The following is a 22,460-nucleotide window of genomic DNA, read 5'->3' as shown; positions in this document are numbered from 1 at the left end:
CTCACTGTGTGTGAAAAATCATAATTGAAAAAAATTGAAAAAATGAGATCTCTTTGCGAAACTTAAATAATTTTTAATTTCTTGTAAAAAAACACAAATCATGCCAACAAATAAAAATGATATTTAAATAATAAAAATATATTCAGAAAAGATTTTAAATAAGTACTCATAGAATTGTCAAAAATTTGAAATAAAATAAACAATTTTTTTTCAAAAGAAAGATTTACAATGCTTATAAAATGCAACATTTATTTTATTTGTTTTAAATTTCTTATAACCAAAACAAAGTTTATGGACTTTAAATTGTCCAAAAGGGGTTAATAAAAAAAAAAATTAAAAAATTAAATTAGTAGTGGTCTTTGATGATAAAGTAAAGATTAATTCTTTGTATATGGGTGGTGTTAAAAAACACCCTTATGACACCAGCAATCTGGTCTTCTTCAAAAATCTTTTAAGATGTTTAAGAATTGAAACCGTAGAGAGTACGACCTTGCTTCTTGAGAGCGTAGACGACATCCATGGCAGTTACTGTACGACGATTGGCGTGCTCAGTGTAGGCTACAGAGTCACGAATGACATGCTCCAAGAATTGACGGAGGACGTTACGGATCTCCTCATAGATTGGGAAAGAGATACGCTTGACACCACCTCTTCTTGCGAGACGACGGATGGCTGGCTTGGTAATACCGTAGATGTAATCCTTCAAGACCTTTCTATGTCTCTTGGCACCGACTTTACCTCCGACTTTACCTCCTGTTTTTCCTCTTCCGGCTGTTGACATGATTTAATTTGATTGGATATTTAAAAAATGAATAATAATTGATGAACTAATTTGAATTATTTAACAACTAAAATGATTAAAATAATAATAATAGAATTAATATTTGTAAAAAAATATAGGTTGATTTAAATGAATTACGATTGATAATAACTTACATAAATTATATTTTGATATTTACAACAAAATCTTTTTGAAATAGACTTGTTTAGGTTTAGGTGTCGTGAATTTGAAATGTTTTTAAACAGTGTGAGATTAACATTTTATTCATTCCTCTGTGAAAAACAAAATTCAAAAATCCGATACACACTTTTTTTACCATACAAAATTGAGGAGGGTGCACTCAAAACTCTATTTTTTCTATTTTTTATTTTGTCAACCCTTTCTTTTTTTTTTGGCGCACTATTTTTCAAATTTGAAAAAATCCGACCACACCATCATTTTCAATATAAACTTTAAAAATTTCTTTTGATTTTGAAGAATCTAAATAAAACTTTTTTAAAAATGTGATTTAAATTTAATCAAAATTTAACAGCTAAAAAAAAACTAAGAAAATAATTTAAATTTAAATTTAATTTAAGTTAATTACAATATATATTTTATTTATTTTTCAAACGAAAAAAAAAAAAGTGATTTAATTATTACTTATAAATTATTATTATTATTTTTGTTCATTTTGTTCGAATTCAGTTGTTGAAATATTATTTTCTTTTAAAATTCTATCAATGATATTAATTTTATCGGTCTTCCAAGGATAACCGATGGAATCACCGGTTCTCTTGTAGATCTTTTTGATTCTCTCGAGATGCATTTGTGCTTTGAGGTAACGTTTGTAGGAGATCAGAGGTGTGGCACCGCTATTGGCGTAGACCTGTCGATAGATCATCTCGCACTGCTCTTTGTCTTTGGTGTAGTGGTTGAGCTCGACCGCTGCGAAAGGAATAGCGAGGTGGATCAACGACACTGGCAGCTTATGAGGTATCAACACCTTTGAGACAACCAGCAACGGTACAAAAGTAGCCAGGAACACCTTGCAATTCGACACGATCAAATCTCTCGATGGATGTTGAACTACCGTTGTATTTACAATCTCAATGTTGGCATCTTCCTCCTCCTTTGTTATCGGTACGATTCCATATGATTCAATCAATTGTGTTCTCAACTCAGGATCATCTAATTAATGAGTTATGTTATTGGATTGTTTAAAAAGAATGATGAATAGTTAGCTATTATTATTATTATTATTATAATTGAAAAGTTTATAAACACTTAAAAAATATACTTACTATCTATATCATTAAATGTAATTTTATCTACGATCGATGTATCGTTTCTATAGGTTTTCTTTACGGGTGCGAATGTTTCGATGATAGATTGTTTGGAGCGATCTCTTGTGAGTGGCCAGTCGAATGGGATCAGCGAGATTGCAGCCTCCTCATCACCAAAGCACATAAAGTCACCGTCGGTCATCATAAGATCCCATTGATCAAAGTTGACTCTATTGTATCCCAATTCCTTCGATCTCTCTCTAAAATATTTCTTTCTTTCATCTGGAAGTGGCTGTGATATTCTATTGCCTTCTTCGATGACCTTCTTTGTATAGAATTCCAAAGGTGATCTTCCAAGCAATGAAATACCCATATATAAAGTATAAGCAGTCAATGTAAAGTTACCTATCTTCATTGTGCTGTCTCTATCTATCAATCTATAAATATATATATATTTAATGTAAATAAAAGTAAATAAAACAAAACAAAATAAAATAAAATGCAAAAAAAAGACAAATGATAATCAATGTTTGAAGATTTAGATTATTTCATATGATTTCATTCACCAACTTAAGTTCACACACATTCTTGGCAAAAAAAAAAAAAGAAAAAAAAAAAAACAAAGATGTTCAAATCAAATAAATTGTAATCAAATAATAAGTTCTTTACTACTAATAAGTGAGCAAAACAACATTATTTATTCAAGTGTTACAAGTTCTATTTAATAGCTAGTTTCTCAATATTTTTTAGATGTTTTTATTTTCGAAAATTTATTCAAAGAAGAAAATGCCCTTTTGTGAATAAGTATGTAACCTAATTAGATTGACCAGGTCTGTGCTTTTGCTCATTTTAAAACAATATTTTTAGTTGATCACACTCACCGAGTGTGAAAACCACCTTTTTTGAGTGAATTTTTGGGTTTTTTTTTTTTCTTTTCTCTCAAATTACATCGTACAAAATTTGTTCATTTTTTTTTTAATTAAAATAAATACTTTGGTACTATTTTAATTTATTTATTTATAATTATTAAACATAAGTGCCAACATCACAACCAATCTAAATATATTTATATTATTTGTATTAATAACATAGTGTTTTTTTTTTTTTTTCTATCTTTTTCTCCAAAGTTTTATTTAAATTTAAATTAATTTTTATTTAAATTTTTTTTTCACAATATATAATTAATTAGTAGATATATATAATAATAATTTATAGATATAGATATAGATATAAAAATGGTTCAAGAAGAGGATAATGATTATTTATTCAAGAGTATGTTTTTAAAGATATATATATAGATAGTCGTCAACTAGTTTTATTGGTTGTGTAGCAGAAAAGTATATAGTGTATTGACATTGATTTCTATCATCATCATCATCATCTTCTTATCGTTAGTTGTTATTATCGGAGATTCAGCAGTAGGAAAATCCAATTTGTTAAATAGATTTACTCGAAATGAATTTACAGAGAAAACCAAAGCTACCATCGGTGTAGATTTCGGTACAAAGTCAATTGAAATTGAAAATAAAGTAATTACTGCTCAATGTTGGGATACTGCTGGTCAAGAGCGTTTTAGAGCTGTAACAAGCGGGTATGTATTTATTTATTATAAAGATAAAGATAAAAAGAAAGAGAAAGAGGGAGAGTGCGCTAGAGAATAAAGATAAAGATAAAGATTAAGATCAAGATTAAAATCAAATTGTTTATATTAATTATATTTTATCGTTGTTATTATTTTACTATTATTTAATAGTTATTATCGTGGAGCAGTTGGTGCAATGATTGTATATGATATAACATCTAAAGTTAGTTTCAAGAATGTAACTAGATGGCTAAACGAATTGAGAGAGATGGCAGATCCAGACATCTTGATCATGATGGTCGGAAACAAGTCCGATTTAGACTCTGCAAGAGAGGTCTCCACTCAAGAGGCACAATCTTTTGCTCAATCACATAAAATTTCATTTTTAGAGACATCTGCTTTGAATTCCTCAAATGTAAATCTAGCATTTGAACGTTTACTTACAGGTTTGTGATTAAGGATCTATCTAGCTAACTAAGCACACTTATTAGTAAATATTAACTAACTAAATGTTTGTTATTTGACTTGAATATAGATATTTATCATCATTTCGGACAAAAGAAACAAGTAGTTATGGATGATGGACAGGAATGGTTGAAACCATCGACATCAAGTGGACATAAGATTACACCATTAGCCGAGACACCTGTATCATCAACAACCTCCACTCATCAAGAGAAAAAGAAGGGTTGTTGCTAAATTAACTTTTTTATTCAATCGAAAAAAACAACCAAAATCAAACAAGTAGTACTATAGTAAATCATAATATCAAAAAAAAAAAAAAAAAAAAAACCAAATAAAATTTATAATCTAACAATAATCCAGTAAATAATTGGATTTGGAATTATATATAATAAAATTATAGCAACATATATATATATATTATATATTAAGATAGATAGTGATTAATAGTGATATAAAAAGAAAATTATTTATATTTTTTTAAATATATATTACAAATTTTTATTATTTTATTATTCTAAACTACCCTCGACAGTTTTAGCCCAAGTTTTAGTTTGATGGAATTGCTCTGTCTTTGTAATTAAAATATCACCATAGGATTCATCTTGTTGAACTTGCACCAGTCCTTTTGTTTTGAGTACAAGCAGTTCATAAAAAGTTCCTGCGACGGCGACTCTTGTTTGTTTGTCAGAAACGAGTGAATTGAATTGAATGGTTGTTGATTTGCTGGTGGAAAAATATGAATTGAGAACGTTGTGCATTGTGGCTGTTCTTGGCGTCCAAGTACCGGGTCCTGGTGTTTTCTTTGTTGATTGCGGAGTTTTGTAAAGACTGTCGTCTGCCTCTTGCTGTTGATGTGGAATTGGACTGAGTCCGGCATTGGCCAGATCATCGTCCTGCGGATAATCACCACCACCCTGATAGTCATCATAGTTAAACATATCGTGAGTGTCGATTCCATGAGTCTCTCCACCGATTGGACTGCCCGGTTGCTGTTTGTAGTCTTGAATTTCTTCACCCACCGACGGCAGAGCCGGTTTCATTGCCAGTTGATCCAACTCCTTTTCCAAATCGGCCAGCAAACTCTCTTCTTCCTCGACGGTGATATCCAAATCGAATTTTCTTCTCTTGTTTGGTGTGATGTGTCTTGAGTCTTCAATGTGTGAGGTTACGTTCTTTTGAATGATTTGTTCCTTTAATGAGACGTTTTCAAAGTCGGCATCAGCTGGGATACCGAGTCCCTCCTTCATTCGGCTGTCGAATTCCACACCCTGACCGGCGTATTCCTTCAGTGAGTGATGTATCTTGTTTGCTTTGATGTAGTTGAGCTGGTTAATGTCTTCCGCTGACAAGACATCGGTATATTTATGCTGGAAGATATCTCTAAAGTAGTTGACAATCTTTAGATTCATCTTTCTTCTGATTGGCAAGAGCAACGAGTATTTTGGTCCTGGCATCACGCTTGTGTTGGTGGCGACTTTGAATTCATTGTTTGAGGTTGGCAGTGATGTGTGTGGTGCCAATAAAAGATTGGCATGGTTTTTCAGTTTGTTGATTTCCGCTTCACTAAACACATTGTGTCGGTATCTACGAACGGAAGGAGTTTTTTTCTTTTCTTTTTTTTCTTTTTCTTTTTCCTTTTCACTTGGTCCAACCAATGGAATGACAGGCAGTACTTTTCTTTGTGTGTTGGCCTCAGAGTCTGTTGTGTGTTGCTTTTCCTCTTCGCTCAATGCTGCCTTTGTAATATCTTCTTGTGGTTGTGGTTCAGTGTCGGGCATTTCACCTCCACCGTAGTCAAACTCCATTCCAGCGTGTGTTTCAATCTCCATTCCAGCGTTGACATCGGGTTCATCAGCTGTTGGGAACATATCCTTGTCAAACTCTACAAACTCATTTGCTGGCTCCAAAAGCTTATCGACTTCCTCGGCTTGGTAGAATTGATTTGGATCGAATTCACCGGTGATCTCTGTAGTTGGTAGTTGAATGAGTAGCTCCTGGTCATAGCCAGACATCTCTTTTGGTGCGCGATACGGTGACTCTGGAGAGGGTGGTGGGAATTCCTCATCGATTGAGAGTTCGGTACCAAACTTTTTCTTTTGCTCTTCGCTACCACCTGGCAGACTTGGTCGCTGTGGTGTGATCTGAATGGAGGGACGCTGTGCACCTCTTATAATCATCTCGTCGGCATGATAGTTCTCCATCCATTCTTTGTAGCCAATGAACGAATCTTCTTGACCCTTGGGTGGTTGTCCAGGCAATACCATCTCATCATCAACATCCTCCTGACGTCTTGCCTCCATTCTATTCAGCTCATCTTCAATGTCTCTATCTAGACGTTGTTGTTTAAGCACATCGAGATGTGAAGGAGTACCACTTTCATCTTCACTCTGTATCAAATCTTGTCCTGGAGTAGTTGGTGGTTGATCTCCAGACACTGTTGATGATTGTTGCTGTTGTTTTCCTTTACCAGCTGGTGTATATGGTGCAGCAGCTGACTTCATTGTATCGATGTAGAGTTGTTGGAAATTCTTTGATTCAAAAAATCTATCAATAACCAAGCTAAATATAGTTAAATTTGATGGAAATGATAAGAGTTAGTACTAGATCTAATAATGATCATTTTACAACAATATAGATAGTTATTTTGCATACTCTTCGATTCTATCAACACCACGAAGATAATCATCGATCTGTTGAGCTATATTGATTGGTTTCGATGTTGCAGCTAAAGTTTGTGGATCTTCTTCTTCCTCTGCAACTGTCAATGTAATACCTGGTGTTGCTATTTTCGTAGTCTTTGAGTAATCGTTATATTAGTGACATCCAGATGATTATTGACTTTAAAGTTTTACAAATTGATTATGATTTACATACACCTTTGAATCTGGCTACGGCATCACCACAGTCATCCAAGAGGAATTTAACTTTTTTCGAGAAAATACGAACGACACCAAGCAAAAGATGTGATGTCATACGAAGAGCCATCGGAAGATGTGGATTTATAATATATCCTAAATTATAATACATGTGTTTCAGTTAACAGGTGCATTGTATTGATTGAATGATTTGATGATGCTTACTGATTGATTTAGGAATATTAGTCTTAAAGATATTCTTTTTTGTTAGCTTCTTATCCCAATGACCGGCAAGCCAAATCTTGGCAAGAGGACCTCTCTTGGCCAAGACAATCTGTGAAAAGAACATTTTTTAATCTATAATCTATGATCTATAATCTTTAACTTTATAAAATATTTGTAATTAACAATGAATAATGACAAATTGTTGAAATCTATCTATTTCTTCCTTGAAAATTTATCTAGATTATTCAACATAGGATTATTTTTAAAAAATAAACCGTTTAATAATTTCGAAGTATTGAACATTCAAAAAATGATTAAAAAAAAAAAAAAAAAAAAAAGGGTGAAAAAATTTTTTTAAAGAAAAAGGCGCAATAATATACATTTTTCTCACAACAATTTTTTATCCCTCAACCCCCGATACAGATAATTTTCATTTTAATCTTACAAAAATGAAAATTTACTTTAAGTTTCGAGTGATGAAGTTTTGGTAATTTTGGCCCAAAAAAGATTAAATATAAAACAGTGGCGATTATTGAACCAAATTGTAGTGGTAATCATCGAAAAAATAGTCTTGCGAGGCTTTATCGTAAAGGTTGAAAAATGCAGACGTTTACATTTTCTTTACTAAAATCGGCAAAATATCCTTGGTGGAACTTTCGAAAACCTGAAAAAAAAACAAAAAAATTGCTCAATAATATTTAATTAATTTTCTCTCATGAAATTTATTAATGATATCTTTGTCATGCCATCATCTATAAATTGGATGGTGGATTTCTTTTGATTGTAATCGAGTATTTGTTTTTTTTTTTTTTCGCTGAAATAATAATAATAATTTTTATTACAATATAATCTAAAGATAAAGATGACAAAAATAACAATACTCCCTATCACCGTGTTCTTGCTTTTGGTGCTGACTCTCTTTGTTGCCAAATCGACAAATGCATCGGCTGTCGATTGTGATCTGTGTCAGTTGTCGATCGATGAGCTATCAGAGATGGCACAAACCGATAACCTGACCTACAGTGATATCTACAATGCTATCGATCGTATTTGCCGTTCCATTCCATCGTACTCCTATGAGTGCTCTGCCATTTTGAATAGCTCTGGTGACTCTGTCATCCATCAGATTCTCAACGGTACAAGTTCCAACGTAATTTGTCGTGAGCTAATGGTGTGTTCATCTTCCAACAACGCCTCAAACAAGCAGATCATCAACAACCGAATCACATCCAATCTTGAAACCATCCACAACAAAATCAACAAAATCAAATCCAATTGTAAACAATTTGAGAACAACGATATTGAAAAATCAAAAGTAAGTTGGAATCAAACAACAACACACATATAATCAAAAGATAACTAACATTCTTTTTTGATATTTAAAACATATTATTATTTAAAGTGTTACAAACAAATAGATATTGTAATGAATGAAATTAAATCAATTTTAGTTCAATAAAGTATCTATTTCTCTTTTCCTTTTAGAATGAATAATTGAAGACAATTTGTTACAAATAAATATATAACAATGTTATTTATGACTTTATGTTTTGTTTAAACAAAAGAAAAAAAAAATGAAATGATAGTGAATGTTTTAAAGTTATTGTTTTAATTATTATTATTATTATATTATATTATATTATTATTATATTATAGTTTTTGGAAGTTTGCATTTTGACCAACAACTGGATTGTATCTGAATGATCTACCTCTCAAAGTGAATGCAAGGAAAATTCCGGTACCCTATGAAATTTCAAAAAATAAAATAAAAATAAAAAAAACATTATTATGATTTGTTTTAATAGAATGATTGATTAGTAAGATTATAATAACTTTTAGTGGTTGAGTTGAATTGAACATACGTAAAAAACAATTAAAATAAGATCTTTAATCATCCAACCACTGAAACCTTTTGATTTAATGAGCTCCCAAATGATTGAGACAATCGAGAGACCAATCAAAACAACGAGACCCATCATGAACCACCACAACAACTTGTGACTATTGAATCTTGCACCCACAGCACCACAAATAGCAACCAATACTGTAGCAATACAGATAATGATACCGATGAGGAATGTAGAGATGGCAGACACCACTGCCATGATCAATAAAAGAAGACATAAAAAGTAGACTAATCTAACCTTAATCTCTGTACCTTCGAACCAAGCCATTTTTTTTCTCTATTTATCTATCTATATATTAACTAAAAACTACTAACTAACTAACTAACTAACTATCTAACTAAACTGTTTGTGATTATAATCTGTTTAAAAAAATAAATATATATGTATATAAAATAAAATATTGAAACTCTTTTATAAATAAAATTGAAAATCCGATTTTCTTTATGATCAAATAGATCGATAGATAAAAATAATAAAATAATAATTTACAAATAAAATGTTGTAAAGCAGAATTAAAATACCTAATTTGATGTGAGCAATTTAAAAAAATTAAAAAAATTAAAAAAAAATGAAATAAAACAAGGTATGAAAATTTTTAATGTGACCCCACACTCACAATTATCAACTTTTCAAATATTTATTTTTTTTCAACTTTTAATACAAAGTTGTATGGGCACATTCAATGGTATATAATTCCTAGTTTTATAGGATGTCATATAACAGATATTAAAGTTTACTTTTCAAAAATAAAATAATATCTAAATTTAATTTTAGAGGGATTTTTTTTTTTTTTTTTCAGTAAAAGAATATTTTTCTTTTCTTTTCTATTTTTTTTTTTTTTTTTTTTACTTTGTTATTTTATTATTTTGGTTGGTTGGACATCTAGATACTTACTATGATTAATCCATTAATGATCGTTGTGATCAATGTGTAACGTTTGAATGATTTTTAAAAAAAAATTTATTAAAAAATTAAATTAATTTCAATTCGTTCGTTTTTATTAAAACAAAAATAAAAAATAAAAATAAAATTTTTTAAAATTAATTGATTGATTAATATTTACAATCTATATATATATATTAATACAACAATAACAATAACAATATGGTACATAAAAAGAATAAGAAACAAAGAACTAGAGTAGAGGTTGCTTCTACCTATAGTGAAAAGAGAGAGTCAGAGATTATAAATGAACTTAAATTTGGAAAACCTGTTGATCAATTAGATGATAGTCAATTATTCACTGTTACAAAGAAACGTATGTTTATATATGTTTGTTATAATGTTGAGTTTTTTTTTGTCAGCTGTTATGCATAGCAGAATAAATAACTAAAATGTATTGATCCTTTTTTATGTAGCAAATAATGATATCAAATTATTATCGAAAAAAGAAGCAAAGAAACAAGAAGCAAGAAATAGAACTACTTTTGCAGATAGAATATTACGTGGTAATGAGAATGTCTTACCAATCTCAAAGACAAACGCTGGCAGCAAGCCAATTGAACCAGACAGATTGATTCTCAAGAAGAAGATTAAACAGGTGACACAACAACAGGAGGAGAGTGACGACGATGACTTTTTGGATGACGATTTGAAGAAGAAGAAGAATCTGAAAAAGAGAAAAGCAGCTGCCGACGATCAATCGATTTGGGATCACGATGACAATGCTCAGTATAGCGAGGTTTCGCAATTCGTAAAGGATGAGGTTAAGAAGCAGACATTCAAGGTGCCAACTCACAAGCCACTCGTCGCCAACATGAAATCACTCGAGCTTCCAAAGCCAGGTATGTCATACAACCCCGATAAAGCACAGCATCAAGAGGTGTTGGCCGATGCTATAAAGGTTGAATTGACTGCACAGAGATACGTTAATAGAGTTACAAAGAGATTGGAGATTCAAGGTGATGACAATGATGAAGAGTTGGAAGATGAAAAGAAACAAAAAGCAGCAGCATTAGAGGAAGAGGAGCAAGAGGAAAGTGACAGTGACAGTGACAGTGAAGAAAAGAGTTTAAATATTGCACAGATCAATGCTTTGCAAGAAAGAGTTACAAGAAAACAAAAGAATGCACGTTTGAGAAACGCAGAGAACATTCGTAAGCAAGTTGCAAATCAACTCAAGAAGAAACAGTCGAAACACATTGAAAAGTCATCTGGAATGGTAGATGTTATAGAGAAGCACGAGGAACACGTCAACAAGCGTTTAGAGAACAGAAAGAAGCTTCACGACGACAGAAATACAAAGACCAAGAAGATAGGAAGATACAATGTCACTTTGGAAACCGAACCAGTTTTATTAACAGATGAACTACCAAAATCATTAAAGAATCTTTCAAATGTAAGATAATCCATAGTCAACACAATATATATATTCAACAAGTTGATCAATAGATATTAATCAACATTTTCTTGTTATCTTTCTTATTATATAGGTTCACTTTAATCCACTAGAAGATCGTTTCAGAAGTTTACAAAAGAGAAGTATCGTCGAAGGTTATGGTCCAAAGGGAGAAGCAACCGTTGGAAGAAAGAAAGTCTATACTAGACATTCATATAACAATACTACTCCTCTTTAAACTTTAAAAGTAAACTTTGAAATCATTTAAAAATAAAAATATATTGCTAAAAAAAGATAGAAAAAGTAAAGAATTATTTAAATAATCGATTTCTTTATTTATTTAATTAATCATACAGTTTGTATTAAAGTATGATCGAATCCAGTGGCTATATTTACAACTTTTGGTGTTTCAATTTGATTTTCGTCAATGTCGTACAGTTGTGTTGGTACCAATAGTTCATTGGAGGTATCACCATTGCCAAGCTTTCCTTTTGACCCACTTCCCCATGTGAATAAACGACCGGATTCTGTTAGTGCCACGGAGTGAGCTCTACCCGCTGCCACCATCTTTAGTTTCTCCCCACAAAACAACATTGGATCGACCAGTGTCGGTACACTTCTATTTGACTTGTCACCCAATCCAAGCTGACCACTGCCATTCCATCCGAATGTATAAAGATCACCTTTACTATCGATGATCATAGTATGTGAGAACCCACATGATACAAAACGAATCGCTTCGAATCCATTGATCGCTGTGGGCGTGTTGCTATGTTGACAATCTCCATGACCCAGCTGACCAAACTCACCACTTCCCCAGGATATCAAACGACCGTCTCTGGTCAATGACATTGAATAGTCAGAGCCAGCATAGATACCAACAATATTACCAGAGAACTCGGGTTGTTCCATCGATATTTCCTTTGGTAGTGGAACGGGTTTATCTTTTTCATTTGAAATAGAACCGAGTTGACCATCGTTTGTCCATCCCCAGCCATAGATAGCACCATTGTCTGTCAGTGCCAATGAATGTCCCCAACCAGCTGCAACCATTGTAACATTGTTTCCTTGTAGCTGTTTAACCAAAGTAGGCGTAGTTCTATGTTCACGATCACCCAAACCCAATTGACTCTCTGAATTTACACCGAACGAGTACAAGCTACCATCGTTAGCAGCAATTAGCGTATGTCTTCTTCCACCCGCTACATAGTTTGCTTTGATATCATGGATTGCAGTTGGTTCCAGTGATTTATAGTTGGTTTCTTTTTTGTTTTTCTCTCCACCAACAAAAGATGTCCATCCCCAAGTAAATAAAGTTGATTCTATTCATTAAAAACGGTTAATTAGATTAATAAAGATTGATTCAGGTTTGGATCTATATTGAAATTATACCTTTATTTATAAACATGCTATGATAGTGACCACAAGCAAGTTGCTTTATAGTGTTTTTATCAATGTCTATTTTAAATGGATATGCCTCATACCCTTCAATTCTACCATTTCCAAGCTTTCCATCATTAGAACATCCAAAAGAATACAAGTTTGTTGTACTGTAATATTTGTGAAAGATATTACTTTGTTTGATTGCACTTTTGATGAACATTTAAATAAAATGAAAAATCAAAATCTTTAATATAGGATAGAGAAATAATAAAAATAAGTGTTGTTTAAGGTTAGAAATAAGAACGAAAAATTAAAATCAACATCAGCTGGATTAGCTTTTTAATCTTTCTTTTTTTTTTTTTTTTTTGAAAAAAAAGGCAAATAAAGGCAGAAAAGAAAGATATTTCAGCATCAAAGCTCGATTAGCTCAGTCGGCAGAGCGTGGTGCTAATAACGCCACGGTCGCAGGTTCGATCCCTGCATCGAGCAAGCTCTTTTAAAGTTTCTAATACCGCATGCGGCCTTCAATGTTTGTCAAATTCTCTTTGGCCAAGCCGGTCAATTTGCAAACCCTCAATACTATCTTGGACCCCATGAATTTGACACCGACAGTAACTAGCAGGCTTATCATAGGTTTACACAAGCACCCGCTTAGAATTCGAAGTGGCTTAATTACTCCATCTGCCAAATCAATGGGAACATCATCCCTTACTAACTTAGAATAGGTACGATTAATTTATATTAATAAACAATAAAAAAGTTCTTACACTAACTTAGAATAGTCGTTTATTTATTTGAGTTGAATAATTAATAAATACACAGTCTGATCAACTGCATATTTATTAAAAGACTGTTGAATAATTAATAATGAAGACTGACGATTGTTGTTTTCATCGTCATTGTGATTTGATGAACTATCACTCGTAAGGGAATTGATACGAGGTGTTGGGTGTTGATGAATTGTTGACTGACGTTTTAAGTTGTCAATGAAACTTGATTGAGTTTCAACAGTTGTATTGGGTGCTCTGATGATACCTTCTGATGATTCATATTTCATGTTCAACATTTGATATTCATTCTTAAGGCGTTCATATTCAATGACTAGGTTTTTCATCCACGGCTGCGATTTCTTTTTTTTCCAAATTCCCAAAACTGTAAGGATACAGTCTCTTATTTGCCATAACAGCGAGAGCCTTGAGTGTCAGACCACTGACATTCTTGAGTTTTGCGTAGTCTATTATCGCCATCGAAAATTCTTTCTAGAGTAACAGTCATTTCAGTCATAGTAATGATGTAATTTTAAAACATATAAAGATAGTATATAAATATAATTAAATGATATCCTCCCCGGGAGATTGAGGTATATCCTTAATAGATATTCTATATATAGAATAAAAAAAGATTGATCAGACTGTGTATTTATTAATTATTCAACTCAGATAAATTAACGACTATTTTAAGTTAGTGTAAGAACTTTTTTATTGTTTATTAATATAAATTAATCGTACCTATTCTGAGTTAGTGTAAGAACTTTGAATAGTAAAATTGATCGTTCGTTTTTTGAATAGCCGTTGAATTTTTAAAAAAGAAAAATAATTTGAATTTTGAAAAAGTGATATTATCGTTACATTCCTAATACTACTCAACTTATTAATGAATAATAACTATAAACAATAATAATATTTTATTGGCTATTTCTCACGGCCTGTGTGAGAATGTATATTTACTATAAAACACGAACTAGCAGGTTAATATCAATACTTGCAATTGTTGACTGATCATGAGTCAAAAAATCTTTTTTTTAAAAAAAAAAAAAAAAAAATGGTTGCAAAACATTACCAAGAGAAAGATGATTAAGAGTTTGATCAATACCATTAGCTCCACCTAACTATCATCTAGCATCAGAGCCAAAGCCAGCAGCGATCTACTGTTACTTCAATCTGTTAGATTTACTTACTTTGTAAAAAAAAGTCCAGTGTATTTATTATTAATTGATTTATCACCAAACCTAGAGATTCTATTTTAAATAATATATTAGATAGCGCTCTCAACAACCTAAGATTATACTAATCTGTAATTTCCGGTTACTGGATGAACCCCCTTTCTGTTTTATTATTATTATTTCTAAAGATTGGATTACAAGTGAAGTTCTTTAGTTCCTAAAAAAAATCAAATTCTTCAAGTATTTAATCGAGTTTTATTATTTTTAATACCGATGATGATAAAAGATTTGGCTTTAAATATCTCTTTCAAAGTCATAATCTCTTGAGACATTGCAAAAACCTTGGTATCTCAGAGATACAACCAATCCACCGTTGACATATTCATAAATACAATCACAACTGGTTTGAGTGTTCTTCCAAACGAATGTAAGTGTGGCTTTTGGTACTTTCTCTGCGAATGCCTCCTTGACCATTTCATATTTGACACGGTTGATAATATTTCCAGAGGTCTTCTCCAATGCATCTAAATACATTCCTGGAATGATTTTTGGTGGTCGGCATATATTTGGAATAGCTGCAATGCAACAGCTGGTTCCATCAACGACCATGATTGTCTGGTTGCCTTTGATAGATTGGCCAGGTATGTATCGAATCTTGGTTGGAGTCTGGTCATTTCCAAAGCAATGGAGAATGGATATCCCCCTGCACCTGGAAGTGATTCATTGATTTTAAAATGTGATGAGTTTGGTGAGTTGACTGGACACTTGAAGAGGATGGTCATGACAACGGCATCGAATCTGAGAAGGTAGTATTCGTATTTGTTAGCTTCATCAGTGGCGACAGTGACAATGACCTTCTTGGTAGAGACTGCATCCAAGAGTGCTTCCTTTCTGAATGTAGGATTCTCACCTGTCAAGAATTGTTTTAATGCATCACGGAGTGCCTCCACTTGAGAGTATAAGAATCTTTGGAGTAACAAGAGAATGTCTTTCCTTCCAAATAGTTTGAGAAACCATCTAAATCAAATTGATATTCCCATTCTTGACCAACTAATTCAGCGATTTCCTTTGAGTACTTGACCAAAGCTGGTTCCTTCTCCTTCAAGTTCTTTCTTGCTACTAATGGGAATGGCATTGTTATTTTATTTTATTAACAGCTATTAATATAAATATTTAATATTTGATTGATTGTTGTTTGTCGAATGAAGTCATTGTATATCAATCATTCACTATTTATAGATTTATATTATGAATGAAAGTAACTAATGTTGTAAACAAGTATTAAACTATTTAATCAAGTAATGATAAAAGAATAATTCAAATAGAGAATATTATTATTACATTATTTTATATTTCTCAGTTATAAAGTGTATTATGATTTACAAAAAAAAAAAAAAAAAAAGAAAAGAAAGAGTTTCAAAGTATTATAAAAAAAATGTTGCAATGAAAAAAAACATTATTATTTTTAAATAAAATTTATTTAATTAAAATCTAGATCATCTTGTTGGTCCTGGTCCTGAATGTTCGCTAATGGTTTTGATTTTGTACGTTGAGCACTTCTGAGAATGGCTGGTTTTGATCTTGGGTTCCATTCTAGTTCGTCGGGTGCAGCATACACAGGATCGTCGCCATCAGGAAATACAAATGATTGATTCTTCCTGCTCTGAAAGAATTTCTTTACGATTCTATCTTCAATAGAATGAAATGAGATCGCTACCAACTCACCATTCGGTTGTAATACCTTTTCTGCCTCTAATAAACCTTTCTTGACTTCCTGTGTCTCGCTATTTACATACATTCTAAGTGCTCTAAATATTCTCGATATCGACTTGTTTGCTGCTGGATATGGTATACATTTCTCTATAATAGCAACCAATTCATTGGTTGTTCTAATAGGCTCTATCGATCTTCTCAACACTATTTCCTCTGCTATCTTTTTGGTGTGTCTTTCTTCTCCATACTTTTATTATTAGAGTTACAAAAATAAACAAAAATATGTTAATTTCTATCAATAAACAATGGTTTAGCGTTGTAACAACAATCTTTACTTACAAAATACATTATATCTCGAAGTCGTTTAATTGAAAAAGTATTGACAATATCGAATGCCGACAGTGTAGAACTGTCGTCTTTGTTCATTCTCATGTCTAACGGACCATATAGATCCTTACGAAAAGAGAATCCACGCTCTGGATCATCCAATTGCAATGAAGACACACCAAAATCAAATAAGATACCATCGATAGGTAGATCGCTAAGTCCATTCTCTGCAAGCAATGAGCTCATTCGACTGAACTCTCCATGTATTGTAATGAGACGATCTTTATATTTCTGCCTCAGATGCTTAGTAAGTTCAAAGACGTGTGGATCTCTGTCGAATGCAATGACATAGCAATCGGGTTGACGATCGAGTATTCCTGTTGTATGACCACCCAAACCAAATGTACAATCAATATAACAAGATCCTGGTTTCAAACGAAGTCTATCGATTACCTCTCTAAACAAAACAGGTTTGTGAATGTTAAATAGTTTATCGTGATCATTTCCCAACTTGAAAATATCATAGCCATTGTTATTCGATATATCACTTGATATTATATTTGTTGTGGCTGTTGTCGCTGTTGATGATGCGATATTATTGTTGTTATTGGTTTCAGATGATTGTTTTTGTTTTGGTTGTTTTTGTGGTTGAGTGGAAGAGGTTAATTTCGTTGAAAATAACCTTTGGAAGAGCTGAAGGTTTGAGATTTTACTTTTTGAATCGCACAGGGTGGATGATCCGGGTCTAATATTCCTTGACCACATGATTTTACGTAAAAGCTATCCCCAAAAACTTAAAAAAAGATATTTAAAAAAAAAACTAAAAAAAGTTATGCTTTTTTTTTGTAGTTCTGTGATGTTGATCAGTTGTTGATCCATCAACACCACAAAAATCGATCCATTTTTTTGATAATTTTAAACTTTTATTTTAAATTAATTAATTATTTTTCCAAAGGGTTTTTCGTCATAGGTCATACCAATGTGACGATGCCAGCAGAGCAAACTAAACGCAAATAACTAACAACACTCACGCAACCAACACACACACACATACAGTCGATCAATAATAAACATATAGAGATATAAAAAAAAAAAACAACATTCAAATAATTACAAATTTTCAGATAGTAATAAAAATATTGTATTATTATTATTGTTATTGGTTATTGTCATTTTATATTATAATTATAATTATTATTATTAATTCAAATATTTCGTCAAGTATTATATGTGGGAATGGGATAGGACAGTGGATTCACTTCAGGATCTTGGTTGACCCACTCTTGAAACAGTCTGGAGGCAATCTGGGCGACCTCAGTACGTTTGGTGTAGGCGGTGTAAAGGAGATGCTCGCCATCAAGGAGCTGCTTCTCGAGGTCAAAGTGAGCGTTGTGCTTCAGGTTGCCACCTTGTTCCATTTCATTCTGGAAAACGATTCGTTTGATCAATCGGGTGATCTTGTTGACGACGTACAGTGTCAGTAGATTGGTGGATCCCCACTTGAGACGGTCGGCACTGATTTGAACACGAACCAAGTTCGTATCGAATCGATGATCGTCGTATTCGAACTTTATAATATTTGGAGGTGGAATATCTTTGGTGTTGTTGTAACAAAAGATTGGCGTCGATTCAATGGATAGCAGCTGCTTCAGGGTGCTAGCGGATTTGTCGAGCACAAAGAAAACGATGACCAGTTCCTTGGTGTCGAGCAGACGATGAGCAGACATTCCCGAGAAATTAACCAGTCCGGTGTTACCAACGTTGGCAATGTTGTGGTTGAGATCAAAAAACTCGGATCGTTTTGGTAAAGCCAACACTGTAAGATTTTGAGCGGTGCCAGGCTCTCCAAGCTCATTTGTGAAGTGTCCAGAGATTTGCAACTCTATCGAAGGTATGTTACCGTTCTGAATGAAATATGCTGGAAAAGGAGTTATATTTACAATTGAAAGTGGGTCTTTGACATGCGATCCAATCTTTATCGCTGAGACTGGAATCATCTTCTTTGCTTTGAATGTCGTTATCGATACTTTTTTGGGTGGTGGACCATTGATTGGCTCCTTCTTTACAATCGATTCTCGTGGAACACGTCTTTTCTTTGCATTCGGTGCTTTGTACGATGAGTTGCTACTGGTTGTCGTGGTCGATGTATTCAGTGGTGGACTCTCTGGCGACTCCAAATCATCTCCATCCGGTGATAGACTTGCAAGTGATTCGTTTGATGGAGGTGATGACATAAATTGTTGTTGTTGTTGTTGTTGAATTTGTTGTTGCACTTGTTGTTGTAGCTGTTGTTGCATTTGTTGCATTTGTTGTTGTTGTTGTTGTTGTTGAGTGGATATTGTTTGACTATATGGTGAAATGGAAGGTGAACTTGAGGTTGAACTCGAGTTTGGAGAGTTTGGTCGATGAATTAAACCCGGTAGTAAACCATCATTACTCTTACTCAGTGGTGCGGTATTCTTCCAATTCGATGGTCCTGAATTAGGTGCCACTCTGGAGGTGCCCTTGGAAAAGTTATCCGATTTAAGTGATGGTGTTGATTGTGAAAGTTTAAAACGGCTGGGTGCTTGGTTATTGTATTCATCTGAATTCAGTAGAGATATCAGAGAAGACGACGAGTTTGATGATGATAACGCATTGGTTGGTGGTGGTGGTGACTGAACAATGGAATTGGATGTTGTATTATAAGTGAAATTGGATATTTTAATTAATTTCTTTGGTTGTTGTTGTATATGCTCTTCAATATTATTAATATTGTTTTTGTTTTTCTTATTATTGCTTTGTTGTTGTTGTTGTTGTTGTTGCTGTTGTTGATTAATGAAAATAGGAGAAGTTGTGTTACTACTGCTACTACTAATGGATGTCAGCTTCATAGCAGCAGTCTCTGCAGTGGTACCATTACGACTGGTTCGAGTACTGCTGAAATGTTGCATTTCGGGCTGGAATATATTTTGGTCGATTGTGCCATCCTCTGACTCGACATCGTTTTCAGCTTCAACAAAGTCATTGTCGAGATTGTTGTCGCTAAAGCTGTTGTTGTTGCTGTTGTTGTTGTCATCATCGTTCCCATTCTCAATTTCATTGTCACTGCCATTGTCATCATCGTGGTTATTGTGGTGGTTGTTGTTGTTAAAGGATATTCTTGTGATGTTGTTGGTGGGTGGTGATGGTGGATTTGTTGTTTGTTGACTTAAAAAACTGAAGGGAACATTAATGTTAAAATTCTTTCTTGATTTCGATTGATGAAGCATTTGGGGGTGGTATTATTTAAAATATCGAAAACAACTATAATAAAATATCATTTGTTCCAATTAATTAATTACTGTTCACTATTTTTTTGAGTTCAAATTGATGTTTGTTTTTTTTTTTTTTTTTTTTTTTTTCTGACTGGATGGTCTGTTATTCTAATCCCAGTTTGTTGTGTTGTTAATTGTTATTTGTAGTGATATAAAGATAATGAAATAAATAAAAACAAATAATAATTATTAATTTTCTTATAAATATAAAGATAGATAACAAAGTCTTGAGAAGTTATTATTTCTTATAGATGTCTATTATTAGTGTATTCGGCTGACGGGTAGTGAAAGTGGTGGTGGCGCGGATTTGATTGGTGTTGTTCACAAGTGAATGATTTTGATTTGGTTGATTTTTTTTTTTTTGTTTTGTTTTGCCTGATGCTATTTTTTTTTTTTTTTTTTGATTTTTTGATTTTTTTTTTTTTGAAAGTCTAGCTAATTTCAAATAAATGTCAACAGATTAATATTTTTTGAGTTTGACTTTTTTACTTCTACTACTGTTATTATTTGTTCTATTAGCGACTATTACTACTATTTATTACTATTATTATTAAAAAAAAAAAAAATGAAAAGATCTTGTTGTTTAGGAAAACTTGATTGAATAAGTGAAAGAATAATGAAAACAAATGATAATAAAAAAAAAATAAGGTCTCTATTCCCAATTTTTGCCTTTCTTTTTTTTTTTTTTTTTAAAAAAGAAACCAAAAAAAAAAAATTAACAAAAAGATTAAAGTCGTCCAAATTAATAAAATTTGAAATTAAAAAAAAATGTTTTTTTTTATAACAGTAACTCATGCTACCCTGCACTTGGAAGGATAGTGTTTGATTGGCTGAAAAAACAATTTTTTTTAAGTTTAAAAGAATTAATTTAATTTTAAATAATTTTTTTTTTTTTTTTTGGTAGAAATTAATAAGTTTTGCTCTGATATTTTTGACAAAAAATTTTAAACGCAACTCCACTGAGATCCTCACAAATTTGAGTTTATTTTAGAATCATTTATTAAAATTGATTTATGATTTGTTGGGTTGTGTGTGTTTGTTTGTGGTGTGGGGTGGTGTTTGAGAATGGTTGAGTATTTCATGTGGGTTTGGTTACTTGTTATACTGTAAAATTAAATTTACATGTGTGTAGTGATGGCGACATACTTGGATTCTTGAATATACAAATATTTCTTTCATGAATCATATCACATCAACTTGCTAGAGATGAAAATGAATGAACAGTAAAGGTTTGCATATACTTTAAGGGCAATTCACTTTTAAAAAGGTAGAAATGCTGGAATAATGAGAGGAGAGAGAGAGAGAATATTTAGATAAATATGTATATATATATATATATATAGAGAGAGAAACAAAAAATGATTAAACTAACAACACAAGAGTTCTTGTGGAGCTGGAGAAATCAAACAAGTTTTTTTATCTTTTATATTTTATAAATGTTTTTTTTTTGGTGTTGTAATATTAATACAGTTTGATGTTGTTTGTTTATGGAGTTGGTTATTGGCCGTTCGATGTTGTTTAGTTTGTATTCATAGTAGAGGAATTACAACTGTGTCTGGTTTTTTTATTATCGTTATTGTAGGTGATGACAATGATGATGTTAGTGGGTTGTGGGAGTATATAGTCCACTATAACATCAACAAAGCAACAAGTTGATCAGATAATAACAATCTACCATCAAACAGTAAATACTTCTCAAATAGGTTTGGCATTGGTTTCAAATGCAATAACATCATCAAACTTCTTACAACAATTGAGTTATGTTCCTTCTTTTCTTGGTCACACACACACACACACACATATGTTGTCATTGTATAATTACACCCACCACCACTCAACCCAAACCAACTGAATCACTTTCTCTTTCTCTCTCACACACACATATATATATATACCCACAGGTCTCTTTTCACACTATTTTAACTCGTTAGTTATTTTATTGAAAGATCAAGCATGCTGCTTTTACATTGTAGTTGTTATTATAGTATATGTTATATATTTAATGGATAATCTCATCTACCATGATCAGATTTATTTTTAATTAAACAGGTCTGTTTCTTTTGATAAATATTTCCACCAGAGGATACCAGCTTTATCTCCACTACATCTTACTTGCTATATATCAAGCACTATTTTATTATTATTATGAAAAAGGGTAAGGGTTTGTTTAATGTTTTCTTTTTTTTTTTTATTAAGTTTAGTAATATGAATTTATTTATTAGAAACAATATTCTCACATTAATTAGATTGATTGAAGTTGTATCAAACTTCAAATTTACTATTAATAGATGATTGAATTACATCTTAATGCATTTTTAATGGGTTATTCTAAAGTGATCATTGGTGAATACGATACAGGACTTATTTTGAAATAAATTAAT

General features: G+C 32.1%; 13 protein-coding genes and 1 non-coding gene across 14 annotated transcripts; 4 read left to right on the top strand and 10 right to left on the bottom strand.

The window, feature by feature from the left end:
* Positions 1-460: 460 nt before the first annotated feature.
* H4a (histone H4) lies at positions 461-781 on the bottom strand (the record flags this gene model as incomplete). The annotated part of the gene is made up of 1 exon (XM_020571539.1): positions 461-781. The coding sequence occupies one exon, from the start codon at positions 779-781 to the stop codon at positions 461-463; it is 321 nt and encodes a 106-aa protein (XP_020438813.1).
* A 658-nt stretch (positions 782-1,439) lies between these two features.
* On the bottom strand, positions 1,440-1,664 carry PPL_00511 (uncharacterized protein; the record flags this gene model as incomplete). Its single annotated transcript, XM_020571538.1, has 1 exon — positions 1,440-1,664. The coding sequence occupies one exon, from the start codon at positions 1,662-1,664 to the stop codon at positions 1,440-1,442; it is 225 nt and encodes a 74-aa protein (XP_020438812.1).
* An 85-nt stretch (positions 1,665-1,749) lies between these two features.
* PPL_00510 (uncharacterized protein) lies at positions 1,750-3,014 on the bottom strand (the record flags this gene model as incomplete). Its single annotated transcript, XM_020571537.1, has 4 exons — positions 1,750-1,833; positions 1,866-1,951; positions 2,065-2,483; positions 2,995-3,014. 4 exons carry the CDS (start codon positions 3,012-3,014, stop codon positions 1,750-1,752), a joined length of 609 nt encoding a protein of 202 aa, XP_020438811.1.
* A 267-nt stretch (positions 3,015-3,281) lies between these two features.
* rab11C (Rab family GTPase) lies at positions 3,282-4,327 on the top strand (the record flags this gene model as incomplete). The annotated part of the gene is made up of 4 exons (XM_020571536.1): positions 3,282-3,318; positions 3,442-3,637; positions 3,800-4,074; positions 4,164-4,327. 4 exons carry the CDS (start codon positions 3,282-3,284, stop codon positions 4,325-4,327), a joined length of 672 nt encoding a protein of 223 aa, XP_020438810.1.
* A 275-nt stretch (positions 4,328-4,602) lies between these two features.
* Positions 4,603-7,297, bottom strand: PPL_00508 (uncharacterized protein; the record flags this gene model as incomplete). Its single annotated transcript, XM_020571535.1, has 4 exons — positions 4,603-6,652; positions 6,746-6,888; positions 6,968-7,104; positions 7,174-7,297. The coding sequence occupies 4 exons, from the start codon at positions 7,295-7,297 to the stop codon at positions 4,603-4,605; spliced, it is 2,454 nt and encodes an 817-aa protein (XP_020438809.1).
* A 738-nt stretch (positions 7,298-8,035) lies between these two features.
* PPL_00507 (saposin domain-containing protein) lies at positions 8,036-8,632 on the top strand (the record flags this gene model as incomplete). The annotated part of the gene is made up of 2 exons (XM_020571534.1): positions 8,036-8,344; positions 8,576-8,632. The coding sequence occupies 2 exons, from the start codon at positions 8,036-8,038 to the stop codon at positions 8,630-8,632; spliced, it is 366 nt and encodes a 121-aa protein (XP_020438808.1).
* Positions 8,633-8,823: 191 nt separating this feature from the next.
* Positions 8,824-9,347, bottom strand: PPL_00506 (uncharacterized protein; the record flags this gene model as incomplete). Its single annotated transcript, XM_020571533.1, has 2 exons — positions 8,824-8,916; positions 9,036-9,347. The coding sequence occupies 2 exons, from the start codon at positions 9,345-9,347 to the stop codon at positions 8,824-8,826; spliced, it is 405 nt and encodes a 134-aa protein (XP_020438807.1).
* An 837-nt stretch (positions 9,348-10,184) lies between these two features.
* Positions 10,185-11,656, top strand: PPL_00505 (uncharacterized protein; the record flags this gene model as incomplete). The annotated part of the gene is made up of 3 exons (XM_020571532.1): positions 10,185-10,338; positions 10,439-11,418; positions 11,513-11,656. The coding sequence occupies 3 exons, from the start codon at positions 10,185-10,187 to the stop codon at positions 11,654-11,656; spliced, it is 1,278 nt and encodes a 425-aa protein (XP_020438806.1).
* A 77-nt stretch (positions 11,657-11,733) lies between these two features.
* PPL_00504 (RCC1 domain-containing protein) lies at positions 11,734-12,471 on the bottom strand (the record flags this gene model as incomplete). The annotated part of the gene is made up of 2 exons (XM_020571531.1): positions 11,734-11,748; positions 11,773-12,471. 2 exons carry the CDS (start codon positions 12,469-12,471, stop codon positions 11,734-11,736), a joined length of 714 nt encoding a protein of 237 aa, XP_020438805.1.
* Positions 12,472-13,217: 746 nt separating this feature from the next.
* On the top strand, positions 13,218-13,290 carry PPL_00503. Its single transcript has one exon. It is a non-coding gene; the product is annotated as a tRNA-Ile (tRNA).
* A 301-nt stretch (positions 13,291-13,591) lies between these two features.
* PPL_00502 (uncharacterized protein) lies at positions 13,592-14,076 on the bottom strand (the record flags this gene model as incomplete). Its single annotated transcript, XM_020571530.1, has 2 exons — positions 13,592-13,953; positions 14,016-14,076. The coding sequence occupies 2 exons, from the start codon at positions 14,074-14,076 to the stop codon at positions 13,592-13,594; spliced, it is 423 nt and encodes a 140-aa protein (XP_020438804.1).
* A 56-nt stretch (positions 14,077-14,132) lies between these two features.
* Positions 14,133-15,217, bottom strand: PPL_00501 (uncharacterized protein; the record flags this gene model as incomplete). The annotated part of the gene is made up of 4 exons (XM_020571529.1): positions 14,133-14,181; positions 14,759-14,818; positions 14,890-14,960; positions 15,104-15,217. 4 exons carry the CDS (start codon positions 15,215-15,217, stop codon positions 14,133-14,135), a joined length of 294 nt encoding a protein of 97 aa, XP_020438803.1.
* Positions 15,218-15,267: 50 nt separating this feature from the next.
* On the bottom strand, positions 15,268-15,878 carry PPL_00500 (uncharacterized protein; the record flags this gene model as incomplete). The annotated part of the gene is made up of 2 exons (XM_020571528.1): positions 15,268-15,692; positions 15,722-15,878. 2 exons carry the CDS (start codon positions 15,876-15,878, stop codon positions 15,268-15,270), a joined length of 582 nt encoding a protein of 193 aa, XP_020438802.1.
* Positions 15,879-16,223: 345 nt separating this feature from the next.
* PPL_00499 (16S rRNA (cytosine(1402)-N(4))-methyltransferase) lies at positions 16,224-21,265 on the bottom strand (the record flags this gene model as incomplete). Its single annotated transcript, XM_020571527.1, has 5 exons — positions 16,224-16,703; positions 16,796-17,476; positions 18,043-18,351; positions 18,526-19,775; positions 21,226-21,265. The coding sequence occupies 5 exons, from the start codon at positions 21,263-21,265 to the stop codon at positions 16,224-16,226; spliced, it is 2,760 nt and encodes a 919-aa protein (XP_020438801.1).
* Between the last annotated feature and the right edge of the window lie 1,195 nt (positions 21,266-22,460).

The sequence above is a fragment of the Heterostelium album genome (assembly GCF_000004825.1).
Source record: "Heterostelium album PN500 unplaced genomic scaffold PPL_scaffold1, whole genome shotgun sequence".
NCBI lineage: Eukaryota > Evosea > Eumycetozoa > Acytosteliales > Acytosteliaceae > Heterostelium > Heterostelium album.
Note: the sequence above shows the minus strand (reverse complement) of the source record. Positions and strands in the feature narration are given on the sequence as shown.